The sequence below is a fragment of the Vicugna pacos genome, chromosome 19 (genome assembly GCF_048564905.1).
Source record: "Vicugna pacos chromosome 19, VicPac4, whole genome shotgun sequence".
NCBI classification, from domain to species: domain Eukaryota; kingdom Metazoa; phylum Chordata; class Mammalia; order Artiodactyla; family Camelidae; genus Vicugna; species Vicugna pacos.
The window spans coordinates 22,704,148-22,718,724 of NC_133005.1; the positions used below are offsets into that span (position 1 = coordinate 22,704,148).

General features: G+C 50.9%; 1 protein-coding gene across 5 annotated transcripts in view; it reads left to right on the forward strand.

Annotated features, from left to right (window-relative positions):
• Positions 1-14,577, forward strand: part of ANGPT4 (angiopoietin 4) — a 35,428-nt gene that overhangs the window by 11,847 nt on the left and 9,004 nt on the right. For all 5 annotated transcript variants that reach the window (XM_072943960.1, XM_072943965.1, XM_072943963.1 and 2 more), the window contains exons 2-6: positions 3,800-3,955; positions 5,345-5,466; positions 8,039-8,271; positions 11,864-11,979; positions 13,152-13,253. In XM_072943960.1, the coding sequence (XP_072800061.1) occupies positions 3,800-3,955; positions 5,345-5,466; positions 8,039-8,271; positions 11,864-11,979; positions 13,152-13,253 (729 nt within the window). The remainder of the gene's footprint in view (positions 1-3,799; positions 3,956-5,344; positions 5,467-8,038; positions 8,272-11,863; positions 11,980-13,151; positions 13,254-14,577) is intronic.

The window sequence follows — 14,577 nt, forward strand, 5'->3', positions numbered from 1 at the left end:
GAATGTAAAGTGAAAACACCATCGCCATCACTTCCATTGTAATCTCCTCCCCGCAAGCAAATCACCGCTAAGAGTCTGTCTCCAAGGTCTTTATCTGAGTACATGTAAAAATAATCACTTGCAATTTTCTTACACACATGGGTCCAAACTGTAGGTGATGTTCTGCATCTTGCTCTTTTCTCTCAAGAGTGTGTCTGGGGCATCTTTTCACATCTGCCCCTGATGAAGGTCGACCTCATTCTTTTTTACAGCTGCTTGGTAACCCATGACACGGACATACAGACCTACCAGAATTTGTCACATTTTGATCACATAACCATGCTCCCGGCCCTTTACATGCATCGGGTCAGGAAACCTCCCTACAACCTGGAGGTAGGAGCTGTGCTTATCCCCTCTCTAGAGAAGAGGCGTAGACAGGTAGAGGTGCTTGCCCAAGGTCACACAGCCACTAAGCTGAGAGCTGGGTTTCCAACCCAGGCTCATCATATTCAAGGCACTCTTCTTTCTGTGTTGGCTTCTATCTGCAGTTGACAAAATGTTTTTCCCAAACATGAACCATGTGCACCATTTCCATGAAAGGGACAGGTAGGGCATATTGTTTTATTGATCATCTTTTTGCTTCTCTAACATGCCAGGCACACTCCCACCTCAGGGCCTTTGCACTTGCCTATCCCTCCTTCTGGAATTCCCTTCCTCCTGACTTTCCCACCACGGACTCCTTCACAACCTCTCAGCTCCGATGACTCCCTCTGGTGTGGATGTCCCTGCCACTCTGGCTAAACCTGGCTGTACCCACTCATTACCCCATCTTATTTCCTTCATAACACTCATCACTACTGGAATTTAACTGATGTAGTCAGTGGAAGTGTCCCGAAATCAGAAAACTTGCCGATTTTGTTCATTCCTGATTCCTTAGTACCTAGGATAGGACCTAGCACATAGTAGATGCTCAAGTAATAATTCAATGACATACAGAGGGTGAGGGATTCATTTGAGGAAATCTATTTATTATTATAATGCATATTTTTATATAGAATATCCTCTAGAACCTTGTGTTGGTGGGTTTGTTTTCTATTGAGACATAGTTCACAGTGAAATTCACCCTTTTAACGTACAGCTCCACGAGGTTTGGCAAATGTATACACTTACGTAACCACCACAGTCATGATACAGAACACTGGCAACACCCCCAAAAGTTCCCCCGAGTCCCTCTGCAGTGAATCCCCTCCCCCAGGCCCTAGCCCCAGCAGCCACAGATTCTGACTTTTCCAGAAAGTCAAATAAATGGAATCCTACATATGTTGCCTCTTGAGTCTGGCTTTTTTCCTGCAGTGTAATACATCAGAGATTCAGCCAGAGTGTTGCATGAATCACCAGTTCATGCCTCTTATTGCTGAGCAGAATCCGCTAGAGGAATGGACCACCGTCGTTTATCCAGTTGAAGTCTCCTGTATTTAGATCATACAGGAGACAAGCAGGCCCGAGCAGCTGTCCTTGGTCACTGGGACTGCGCATCCCCACAGGCTCGTCTGTAGTCTGTCCGGAACACCCTCCTCCCCTCCCCCAGCCCCTGCCTGTCAAAAACCCTTTCCCTTCCTTCAAGGCCCGTTTCAAATGCCCCTCTCCAACAAGGAGCAGGATTTACTGTCCCCATGTCACAGGTTGGTAAACTGAAGCTCAGAGAAGTGTACCCCTCCACTACTAGAGGTCCACAGCCAGAGTGTAGCAGAGCCCAGACTCAAACCCAGAGATGGACATAGAAGTGTCCCTTGATTCTCCCTTGTCAAGGGCGGCTATGAGTTACAGAGTGGGGGGGCTCCCCAGGCCTGGGAGGCAGGTCGGTGTGTCATAAGATTCAACAATATGGCCTATATTTTTTTCTTGAGTGTGGTAAATACACAGATTTTATTATATTATTCTTTATATGCTTTTTTGTATGTGTGAAGTACACCATAATAATATTATTAATTTTTTTAAAAGGTGAGAGTGAGGATGGAGGTGAATAAATGGAGGCAACTTGTTCAAGAATTTTTTTACTTGGAGGAGCAGAGAAATTGGAGGGCCCTGTGGAGTTAGAGATATTTTTTCTTTAATGTTTGGATGGGAGCCATTGACGTACATTTGTCTGTTGCAGGGGACAGCGCGTGGGGGGCTGATGGTGCAGAGGAGGAAGGATGGGGCCACCGGGACAGACGCTTGAGAAGTTTGGACGTGCTTCTCTCTCTGGTCCTTGGGCCCCTTTGTGACCTCTACACTATGAGTTCTCACACTCAAGTGAGCGTCTGATGGCTGGGCCCCTCCTCAGAATTTCTGACTCAGTAGGTCTGAGGTGGGAGCTAGAAACTTGCATTTCTCACAAGCTCGGAAGTGATGCTGCCCCAAGGACCACACTTTGAGAACCACTGCTCTAATCAGTGCTATGTGCGCCCCTTTCAGGATGTGAGGTTGCACTACAATGGACCGTGCCCCTTCAAGTGCTCTCAGGGAGGAAGGTATGGGAGCAGACAGTTGAGAAGAGGGAATAAGCAGCTGGAGCCAGGCCCCACCCCAGCCAAGGTCACCATCTTTCCCAGGGGAGCACCAGTCTTCCCAGAGACACTGGGAGCTGCCCTTGGACCTCCTGGAAGACTGAGTGACAGAGGAAGGGAAGGAGCCAGGGCTCGGGGGTAGAGATTGTGGCGAGAGGCCAGCAAGTGTGCCGAATGGAGAGGGAGTGGAGGAGGGGCACCGGCGCTCTGACCTTAGGCACTGAGCCTTGAGAACACGCTGTTCACCTTTGCAATTTGATCCTGGTCTCACTCCGGACCAGCTTCTCCTGCTCTTGGGAAAGAGAGCAGTCCTGTCAAAGAAATGAACATCAGCTTGTCAGATCCGAAAACATCCAAGCTGGGAGAACCCCTGGAGACTGGCCAGTTCAGCCCCATTTGGCAGATGGAAGGGACCAGAAAATAGAAAGTCCAGCGTGGTGGATGGACCCACAAAATCCTGTATGGGAAAGATGTGGCCTCACTTCCTGCTGCTGGCTCAGCCCTAGAAGGCTGGGTAGTGGGCATGACATTGGGGGCTATGCTCTGACCCTTGCTGTTTCCCCTTTTCATCAATTAGTTGAACATATATCTTTTGAGCACCCTTTGTGTGCTAAGCATTGTGTTAAACATGATGATAAAGTGGTAAGCAAGCCCAAGCCTTTGGCTTCAGGGTAAATAAAACAGGCAATAAACAGATAAATATATAATACAAAGTCACAGAGTGATAAGTGGTAGGAAGAGACCTGAAATGACATGAAGGAGTGAACCATGTAGATTGGAGGAGGGGTGTCCAGCCAGAGGGAATAGCATGTGCAAAGGCCCTGCGGTAGGCATATCCTTGCTATAGAGGGGGTATCATAGAGGCCAGTGTGTCTGGAGCAGAGTGAGGGAGAGAGTACCAGGAAAGGAAATCAGAGCTGTAGCAGGAGACCAGGTCATGGAAGAATCTGCAGGGAGGAATTTAATTCTCCCTCAGAGTGAGATAGAAACCGTGGCAGAGTTTTGAGCAGAGAAAGAATGTGACTTGACTTAGGTTTAACACTATTCCTCCAGCAGCTGAGTGGAGGATGGGCTGTGGATGGGGAAAGGATGGAGGCAGAGAGGCTAGGGTTAGAAAGCTACTGAAACAGTCTAGGCAAGAGGTCATGGTGACTTGACCTGGTAGCACGGCCTCCCCTGATTGCTCTGTGTCCTTTGATGGGGCCATAATGAAGGGAGAGGCGCTTTCCCCAAGTCCCTACCCATGACGCCAGCACACTGTCTTCCCACAGATAGAAAGGTACATCCAGATGAACTTGAGGTTGGAGCTGGCTCAGGCCCAGCAGCACATGGTCCAGAACCAGACGGCCACCATGCTGGAGCTGGGAAGCAGCCTCCTGAACCAGACCACTGCCCAGACCCGCAAGCTGACCGACGTGGAAGCTCAGGTACCAGAGTGGGAGGGGGTGGCACTGGGGGTCTGCGGTTGGCCAGGCTGGCTCACAGCCCTGGTCATCTTGACCCCTGTCCCTGGGTGAGGGCAAGGCCTCCTCTGGGCCTGTTCCTCCTGGTGTCCCTCCCTGATGACCCTGCCACAAAACTGTCTCCCACCAGGCCAGGAGCCTGGAGGGGGTGGGGGTGGCTTTGGCTCTATGCCTCTGTGACTTCACATCCCCCTCTGCCCTCAGGGGCTCACAGTGCCCCAGAGGAAGAGGGTACAGTGGGTAATAAACAAATCATTAGACCTCAGGGGCTGTAGGTTCTGAAAGAGGCCACGGGGAGCAGCAGGAAGCGAGGGAGGGGACAGGTATACAAACGAGTCAGTGAATGGCTGAAAAGATCACCGACAAATGGGCACGTGTTTGTTAAACCCCACTTCGTGCCAGGCAGTGTTGGAAGTGCCTGGTTCTCGTTTACAGCAGTAAATAAAACAGGCCTGCATCTTTAGCCCTGCGGAGCTTCCTTTCTAATGAGCACCAAGAAAACAGACAAGATAAGTAAGATCTGTGTATGAAATGGTGAAAGCACTAGGGAGAAAGGAGCATAGGCGAGGGACCAGTGGGGAGTGTGTGCTGGGAGTGGTGGGAGGGATGAGCTGCAAGTTGAGCTGGTACAGCCAGGAAGGCGGCATTGGGAAGGGAGGATTGGAGCCAGGCTTACTGGGAGGGCCTGTCAGACAGGGAGAACAGTATTGCAGAGGTCATTCCAGTGTAGCTGGAATGACCAGGGGAGAGTGGTGGGCCAGGGGTCAGAGAGGCGACGGAGGCAGAAGGCATCACAGGGTGCTGCAGGCCACCACTGGGTAAGGTGGGAGCCACAGAAAGATTCTGAGCAGAGGGGCCACATTTTAAATGTTTGTCTCAGACTACTGAGCAGACAACGGTGTGTAGGGGGCAAGGGCAGAAATAGGGAGCCCAGTAAGGAGCTGGCACAGGACACAGGACAAGAGATGATGGAGGCCGGGGCCAGACTGGGGCTGTGGAGGGACAGGGAAGTGGTCAGGTACCCATTTGGAAGGCGGAACTCATGAGAATTGCTAATGGATTGGCTGTTGGGGCGGGGAAGGTCAAGGGTGACTCCTCCTGGGGTCTGAGCAGCAGGAGAAGTGGCACTATCAGGCACAGTGACAGGGAACAGCAAACTTAGGAAACATATCATAAGCTCAGTTAGGGCCTGTGAGTGAATGACTTAATGAACAGCCACAGGAACTAACAGGTGGGAGGGTGGAAATAAGTCATCAAGTTTCTGAAACGGCAGGGCCCGAGGGCAGGTGTGTGGCTGCTGGGCAGGGCTCCTGCAGGGCTTATGTAGCTCCCCTCATCCACTTGCCGGGGCAGGTCCTGAACCAGACATCGCGAATGGAGATCCAGCTGCTGGAGACCTCACTGTCCACCAACAAGCTGGAGAAGCAGCTGCTGCTGCAGGGCCATGAGCTGCACCGGCTGCAGGGCCGCAACAGGTGGGCACTGGCCCCCAGCACTGGGCGGGGACCAGGGCCAGGCTGGGACCCAAGTGGGTTTGGGGACCCTGGGTGAGCATCAGAGCCAAGGCTGGGCTTGGGCTGGGGCCAAGGTTGAAAGCTGGACTTGGGTTAGTGCCTGGGACGGGGGCTGGGGCCAGAGCTAGGGGCCTGGATTAAGACTGGAGTGAGGGGGCCTTTGGGGGACTAGGGCTGGAACTAGACCTGGGACGTGGCCACAGTTGGGGTAAGGACAGAAACTAGGGTTGGAGATAAGACTGAAGCTGAGAGTGAAGGTGGACACAGGGGCCGGGCTGAGACTGGGGGGCCCTGAGGTTGGCCAGACGGGCTCACAACCCTGGTCATCCTACCTTGACCCCTGTTCCTGGGTGAGGTCAGGGCCTCCTTGAGGCCTGCAGCCCCCTGGGGGCCCTCCTTGATGACCCTGTCACAAAACTGTCTCCCACCAGTCCAGGAGTCCAGGGCAAGGCTCTTCTGCCTCTGTGACTCCAGTGCTATTCAGCCCTGGGTGGGGACACAGGACAGGGCTTTTCCTGGGGCTCAGAGCACCCTAATTATTTCTCCATTCTTTCTATCTTTCTCTTTCTTTCTTCCTTCATTTATTTTGTAAAGTTTTAACAGCTCTGTTGAACTCCAGTTGACACACCATATAATTCACCCAGTACATTTTAATTCAACTTACTTATTTGTAAATAAATAAATCTGATCTCATCCACCAACTCCCCTTCCCAGAAGCAAGCAGTTACCAGTTTCTTGTTGGCACCAGCAGACAGTCTCTGCATTTATAAGCAAATACACACATGGAAACACACTTTAAATTACAAAGAGTCATGGGGTACAGATAAGGCAGAGACATGGACATCTGAAGCTGATTTCATCTCGGTTTTGAGCTGAGTGGAGAAAAAACTGCCAAGGTCAGGCTGCTGGAGGAAGCAAAACCCACACACGGAAGTAGCCACAGGCCTGTGGATGGGGTGCGATGTTACTGTTGGTCGTGTGCTGGGTCAGGAATAAAGGCATAAGGCTCCTGCAGCTCCCTGTGATCTGGGGGCTGTTAATGTTAGTGTGTGTATCTTCTTAGTCTTATTCCCTGACCCCAGGTGGGGAGGGCAAGGACTGGGACACTATCAATCACTCTGAATTGGCACTAGGTGTCCAGAAACCAGTGAAGATGGAGGATGTCATTAATAAGCTCTTGGCCCATGGAAACAGCTAAAATTCCAGAATCTGAGAGTGTCCAAATTCTTCCTCTTCCTGCAGCATCATTTGGGGTCAAGGGGAAATTCCTCCTGCCCTAGCTGGACTCATTTTAGTCTCGAGAATAGGTTGGCATAACGTCATATATAGGAGAACATCTCCCTCCTACTTCTATTCCTCAGCCACACACCCGCCTGCAGCAGAGGCAAATACATATGCATAGTCCCTTTTTTTACCCTTCTTAAACCCCAAAGGTGCTTACCACTCCTTGGTACCTTAGTTTTTTGTTTTGTTTTGTTTTTTTTCAGTTATCCTGGAAATGGTTCCCTAACTCGATGACACACTTGCTCATTCTTTCCTTCAGCTTTATGATGTCCCACTGTCTGGCTGTCCCCACATTTATTTCTCCATTCCCAGTTAATGGGTGTTGAGGTTGTTTCCAGTCTTTCACGCTTCCAGCCAGTGATGCCGTGAATAACGTTCCCATATCTCCCACACATGGGAGCAAATCTGTAGGTTAAAATGCCAAAGTGGAAGAGCTGAGTCAATACCTGTGCAAAAGGAAAAGGAAAGTCAGACCCCCCCTCCCCTCCCCCCTCCTCCATCTCCATCCGCTCAAACCTGCTCTGCAGAAGTAACAGCACATAGTGGATTTTTTCACCTTCTCTATGAACAGAGGTACCACCCTGTCCTTCCACGTGTCTTTCAATGCCTTTTCTTATAAGCTTTCCAGTTTCCCTCTACATTTACATTAATACCTGTTTTCTTTCCCTTTTAATTTCCCACATATGGGGTTAGACTAGAGGCACCGCTGCGCCCGGGCACCCACTCCAAGTCCTGGGCATCTTTCCGAATCTGTGCAAATGTACTTAAGCCTCCTTCCTCTTCATGAACGTTTCCAGGGACACCAGAACAGAACAGACTCAGCCAGTCCCGAGCCCAGTGGCTGTTGGGCATTTAGGTTGTTTTGTTTTCCCCTAATACAACCCAACCCCCATCAGGCACTCTTGCCCATGCGCCCTGGAGGTTATCCCCTGAGAGTGGTTGGCTAGGTCAAAGGGCAAGCGTATGGCTACCTGGTTACTGGTGTGTCCCTCCCACCCCATTTCTTCCCTCTACTAGACTCCAGTCTATTTTACTCCAGGGCCAGGTCTCTCTTTCCTCCCCCTCCTCACTCTGTGCTGTCGGTGGGCACGGACTTCCGGGCTGTGTAACCCTGGGCAGGACGCTCTACCTCTCTGAGCCTCAGCGCCGGTTTGTACCGCAGAGTCACCCCGGGCTGCAGGGAAAAGCCCGCGAGTGTGACTGCACGGTGGGGACGGCGGGTTCACCCCTGTGCGCCCCCGCCCCGCAGCGCGCTGGAGACGCGGGTGCAGGCCCTGGAGACGCAGCAGCAGGCGGAGCTGGCCAGCCTCCGCGGCGAGAAGGAGCGGCTGCGGCGCCTGCTGGGCCGCCAGAGCGGCGCCCTCGCAGGCCTCGAGCGCAGCCTGCGCGCCGCCAGCAGCAACTCCAGCCTCCTGCAGCGCCAGCAGCGCCAGCTGCTGGAGTCCGTGCAGCGCCTGGTGCGCGTCGTGGCCCAGGGCCCGGGTGAGCGATGGGGGCGCCCTGGTGCGGGAGAAGCGCGGGAGAAGCGCGGGAGAGGGGAGGGAGACCCCCGCTTCCCCGCCGGGTTCGCTGCGGGGCCTGTAAGCCACCACGGGAAAAGCCCCACCCACCTCCCACCGCATATGAGAGAGAAATAACACAGTAATCATCATGGTGACGACAGCAGGCCTAAGAGGACCAGGAGCTTCCCCCTGACTCCATGAGTGACCTTGAGCTGCCCTTCTATCTCCCTTGGCCTTCGTTTCTCCACCTGTTTAATGGAAGTGGTGACAATAAAGACACCACCAGCCCAGACTGACATGGTCAGATTCCCAGATCCACTCTCCACCCCAACTGGTTTGGCTTTGCCTAACCCGTCCCACCCTAGGCCTCAGTTTCTCTACCTGTAGAATGGAGAGGTTGCACTCAATGCCCCCCAAGGACTTCTCTCACCCTGATGTCTCTGCCTCTAAGCCCAAGAAGGCCAAACAGAAGTGGTGAGGCACCTCTGGCCCCGGCTTCTGAGAAAGGAAGATAATGGCTGGGCCTGGCTCCCCAGCCCTCACTTCTAATGGGACCCACTCCAGGTGGACAAGGCCCTCCCGGTCCAGCTTCAGTCACTTGGTCAACAAGCACTTACTGAGTGAGCACCCACCATGAGCCAGTCCCAGTGCTGGGGGCTGGGGTTACACAGCACAGTTGGAGCCCCTGTCTCTTACAAAAAATACCCAACTCACGTCTGTGGGTCTCTGAGGGAAGGAAGAGGAAATGCCTATTTGTTAAGTGCCTACTCTGTGCCAGATGCCCTGCCAGCAGTGTTCCTGACGATTCCAGACCACAGAAGGCCTAAAAGGCTGTGCATAGCAGAGGGGATTTAAACTGAGGGCAGCCACGGAAGGGTTTTGAACAGCATGGGACTATGTTTTAGAAAGTGTAATTGAAACCAGGGAGGGGAGAATGACTTGGTGAGAGAGAAAGACAGTGAATGAAAAGTGTTCCTACTGCTGCTGGGTCCCCATAGGGGAGGTTGGAAAGCCTTTAAGGCATAAGAAATGACAGTAGTGATGGATTCCAGGCACTGTGGCTGTCAGTGATTTGGGGACAGAGGATGGCACCACGGCTCCATCTAAGTCAGGCAGGCTTGGCCAGGTAGGGGCGTGAGGCCTGAGGTAACTCCAGGTAAGAGAGGTGGTTATCTTCCAAACCGTGAAGTTATGAGTAACCTGAACCCATCACTGGCTTGTGCAGAGCCCTGGGAGTGAGGCTGCCTAAATCAATCCCATGTGTGGGGTTCCTGTAGCTCAGCCAAAGGCACAGGGCCTGGGCCCAACCCCTCTCCCCACAGGCTCACTGCTTACCCTGTCTCCAGCTGTGGCCCAGTGTTTGCTCACCAGTCTGGGTGAGAGGTTGTGTAAGGGTCCTCACCTCAGACACCCTTTGCCCAAATGCCTGCCCTTTTGTCCCACTGTCACCAGGGAAAGGCACTATGGGTTATTTCTCCCCACTGTCTAGATGGAGAAACTGGAGGAGGATTAGTCACTAGATATAGATCAGAAGATTGGATGGAGACAGGCCCAGGCACCAGGCATCCATGAAGGCCAGCAGGAAGCCTGCATCCCGTCTCTGCAAAGCTTTGTCCTTGGCAGGTAGAGGCTGGCAAGGGGTGGAGAACTCAAGGTGTTCAGAAGTTAGACAGACGGGGACACAGTTAGAAAAGACCTCACCCGTGCAAGGTATCAGAAGCAGCTTCGTTAACGAGGTCTGTTTGCCCAGCCTTACATAGGCTCAGTGGTGGAGACCCAAGTGGAGGTGGGTAGTAGGAAAGGCAGTGGCTCGCCAGTCAGATGGATCAGAATTCAAGCTCTGTCTCCTTCACTTACTTAACACTGGGACTTTGCACACGTCATTGAATATCTCAGACCCTCAATGGGTGAAGCTGGTGCAAAGATTCGGGGGATTCCAGACTGGGGCCAAATTATGTTGCATGTCGATGCTAGTCCATTCTTGCTCTTAAGCTCCCTGAAAATACTTGTCCTGGCCCCAGACTGCCCCTTGCAGTACCTGGCCAAGAAACACTACAATACATAGTGGATATTTCACTTTTATTGCTACTATTGTTGTTAAGACTATTGTTAACTAAGGAAAACACTAATGAACAGAGCCTTGGGAATCGTGGCTGGAAATCTGAGGCCAACTCTTAGCTCTGTTCCCTTGCCTGGCTGAGAAAGTTGGGCCTCTCCGAGCTCGCCTCTAGGTCAGCACCCTACCAGGCTTGGCTGGACTCCAGTTCTCAGGACTAGGGGGCTGGCAGGTGGGGCCATGGGATCCTGTCCAGGGAATGTTTGTACACAGACTGGTATAGATTTGTCACTTCATTTGTGATCTAGGAACAACAGCATCCTTTCAACAGGGTCCCAGCTCGGGGATTCAGGATCCAGGTTCAAGAGTGAGGCCAAAATAGGAAGTCCCACTCCTTCATAGTTTTCTGGTTTCTCATTGGTGAGAATATCCATCCATCTGGAACTTTATCCTTAGATACCCACCTACCCAAAAACTAGGTTCTGGTGGAATCATAGCCCAAACCTCTAACTGAATCCGACAAAAGGAGCCAGAGAGGGGATTTGAATCCTCTGTAGTTTATTTACCAATAGTCACTTTTTCAGGCTAGGCCTGGAGGCCACTAGGGCCCTGGTGGGATTTAGCCATTAAATTAATATTTTCCCTTAAGGCTCATGGTCAGCATTATGAGGTGACCCACCTCCAAGCCTGCAGGGATATACAACTGGAGGAGTGGGCTGTGGAGGGGCCCCGCGCCTCCTACCCAAGGGAGCTCTAAGGACAAATCCCCCATAAACCTGGAGAGAGAGAAAGCTCTGCCTAGCCTCTCCCACCCTACTCAGCTCTGTGCCCTTGAGCCAGTTACCTCACTCTTGGGCCTCAGCTTCCTGGTCTGTGAAATGGGGAAGTACCTCAGTGGAGTCTAGACCACAATGACCTGTCCTAGAAGACTCTTGCACCTCATCTCTGGTCTCCCTGCTTTGAGTTTCAGCCCCTTCAGTCTCTGTTCTACACTCTGGCCAGAGTACTTTTCCTTGGCACAGTCTGGGCTCCTCGGCCTGGCATTCAAGGCTGACCTGGCCCCTGCTGAAATCCCAGCTTCATCTCTCCTTCCTGATGCGTGTATCTGTGCCAGCCTCTCCCTGCTCCTTTTGGGTCCATCGAACAACCAGACTTCCCTCTGGCCTCAGTTCTGCAATCAGGGTCTGAATCATCTCCGTTCCTGTCCTCAGTCAGTCACCCTCACCACACTCTGTTCCCTGCGAACAGCAGGACTTTTTCCCCCTTGGAGCCTTTGCATGTGCTGTTCCTTTCGCCTGGGATACTCTTTCCTTCTTCAGCTGGGTGCCTCCTGCTCCTCTTCCAGGTCCCAGCTCACTGCCAGCTCCTCTAGGAAGCCTTTCCAGGTCCGATACATCTCCCTGTCCCCAGAACCTCCCAGCCCAGAAGCTGGCACAGAGCAGGCAGTAGTGCTGACCAGGCCCCTTCCCTCTCTCCTTAGCTCACCTCCAATTGTTTTGATTTTGTCCCATTGCAGCCTCCATGAGGGCAGCTGAGCAGGTGTTCCAGGACTGTGCAGAGATCCAGCGCTTCGGGGCCAATGCTAGTGGCATCTACACCATCCATGTGGCCAACATGACAGAGCCCAGAAAGGTTAGAGGGTTCCCTGGGGGGCTGAGGCCAAAGCACCAGAGGGTGCTGAGCTAAAGGCCTTTCAGACAACCCTCCAGTCTCCAGCCCTCCCCCTGCCAGCCCCCGCCCCCGCATCAGCTTCAGACCTTGTCCAACGTCTGAGATTTCGGAGAAGGCGGGGCTGGCTCGACTTTCTGGAGTCCCCACCTAATGAGGGGTCAGATCATGAGGTTAAAGCAGAAGTTCCCAAAGCTGGCAATGCATCCTTCTCTGGCATCTTTACCAGAGATCCTTTTAAGTTGGAATAGTAGGAAATGGTTCTGTGTTGGTTCAGGTAATGCAAGGTGATAAAACAGACAAACCCTGAAATTCCAGAAAAGTTTATTTCTAGTATACATCTTGTCCAGTTGAAGGCAGGTGTGAGAGCTCCCTCCACATGGGAAATTAGGGGCCAGGGCTGATGGAGGCCCCACCATCTTCAATGAGTAGCTCCCAAGGTTGCCCTGAACTCTGAGGTCTGGTTATCAAATGTGCAGGGAGATGGTGGTCAAGGCAAAGTGTGGATGTCAAGAGGGAGGGTTTTCAGGGCCAGGCCCAGAAGCAGAAGAGTTTGGGGAACAACTAACCAGTCTTCCCACTTCATATTCCCTTTCCAATTTTCTTTCAATTCTTCTGAATATATCAAGGAGAATGGCTCAGATTGTAACACTTCTCGCACACCTGCTAATCCCATTTCCTGAGTCTACACTGTGTGCCAAGCACTTTACATTTCTTGGCATTTAATTCTTACAGCAACCCTGCAAGAGTAGCTAGTGAAAAGCCTCCATTTACTTTGTTCCTAGTAGGTGGTGCCAGGCTCTGTTCTTTAGACGAATGACTCATCTCGTTTAATTCTCACAATGATCCCAGTTTGCACATGAGAAACTGAGACACAACAAGGTTAAGGTATTAATATCCTCATTTTACAAATGAGGAAAGGAAGGCTCTGAGAGGGCATCATTTGCCCACCACTTTAGAAAAACGAAGGCAACAGGTGGGGAATTTGGACTTGGATCTTTCTGATGTCTTTGAATACCAGGCTCACCTGTTGCTCTGTGAAGCTCTATCAGCCAAATCACCCTTGGGCTGGCCCAGACCTGGCTTCTGGCTGCCTCCAGGAGCCTCCAACTCCCCAGCTCCCCAATTCCCTCCAGGTGTTCTGTGACATGGAAGCCAATGGAGGTGGGTGGACCCTCATCCAGCGCCGAGAGAATGGCAGTGTGAATTTCCAACGGAACTGGAAGGATTACAAACAGGTAACATTGCTGCCCTGGGGAGGAAAATTTTTTGCCCTGAAAACCAGGACAGGAAGTGGGTTATGGGCAGGGGTCTGATTTGCCCTCAATCCTTTCCAGAAAAAAAAAATCAGCACACCTAAAATCAACCATCTTCAAGCAGATTTGCCCAGTGCACATTTGCTGTCAGGACTCCATCACCTGAAATTGAACATTATTTTTGAAAGTTCTGACATATATCTAAGAATGAAAGTTTGATTTTATTTTCATTCAGTTTGGGGAAACACTAACACATATACATTGCTAAAAATTTTTAAAGAATACAAAAAAGGGAACAGAGAAAAGGGATCTCCCCTGCCCGCCTCTGGCTGCATTGCTTAAATGAATGCTCTTGTCTTAGCACACATATGTGACAACATCTGCAGAAGACATTTTTTTTTAATGCAGAATTGCTGGCTCAAAGACCCTATGCATTTTACAAGACAAGAGTGCCTGATTGTCTTCCAATTTTTAATTACATTTTGAATAAAAACTTTTTGGCAGACTGACCTAAAAGCTCTTAAAGTTTTCAAGAGCAAAAGAGATAGGTAAAGATACACAGAAATACAACACAATTTTTTTGTGTCTGCTTGCTGTTCGATACTTAAATACAAATTAAGCTATGAGTGTCCTTTAACCAATTGGGTTTTAAAGAATCATTAAGATGCAAAGAGATATAGGGTGCTCAGAAGCAGAAATATACAAAAGAGAGCTGAATATTAACCATAAAGCTAATCAGTGGTACAGCATGACTAAAATGGGGAGTGGGGGGTTGAGGTGTGCCCTGTCCTTGGTGCTGAATTATTGTTCCGGCCAAGGGCGTTGATTTCTTGTCACCCTGGGACATTGGTGAGTCCCAACACTCTTAGCTTTACATTTCTACGTTACTGAAGCCTTGCAGTGGCTGCCATGTTGCTGAACAAAGTTTGCACTACCATTTATGCAGCTGATTCAAGTTTTCATTTTTTTAAGTTGAAATTTAATATATGTGCAGCTGACTATGCAAATCTTAAGTGTAAAACTCAGTGAATTTTTACGTATGCATTCACCCACGTGACCACCACTCAAAGCTAGATATACAACACCTCCAGCACCCCAAAAGTCCTCCTTGTTTCCCCTCCAAGTCAGTACTCCGCTAAAGGTCATTGCTATTCTGACATCTATCACCACAGATTTGTTTTGCCTTATTCTTGAGCTTCATAGAAATGTGATTTCAATTATTTTTAACAGGCTTTTATATTTACAAAAGTCTTAGCCTTTTTGCTCTAGGAGGTGAGGTGCTCCCACCCCTAGGCCTGCCCTCACT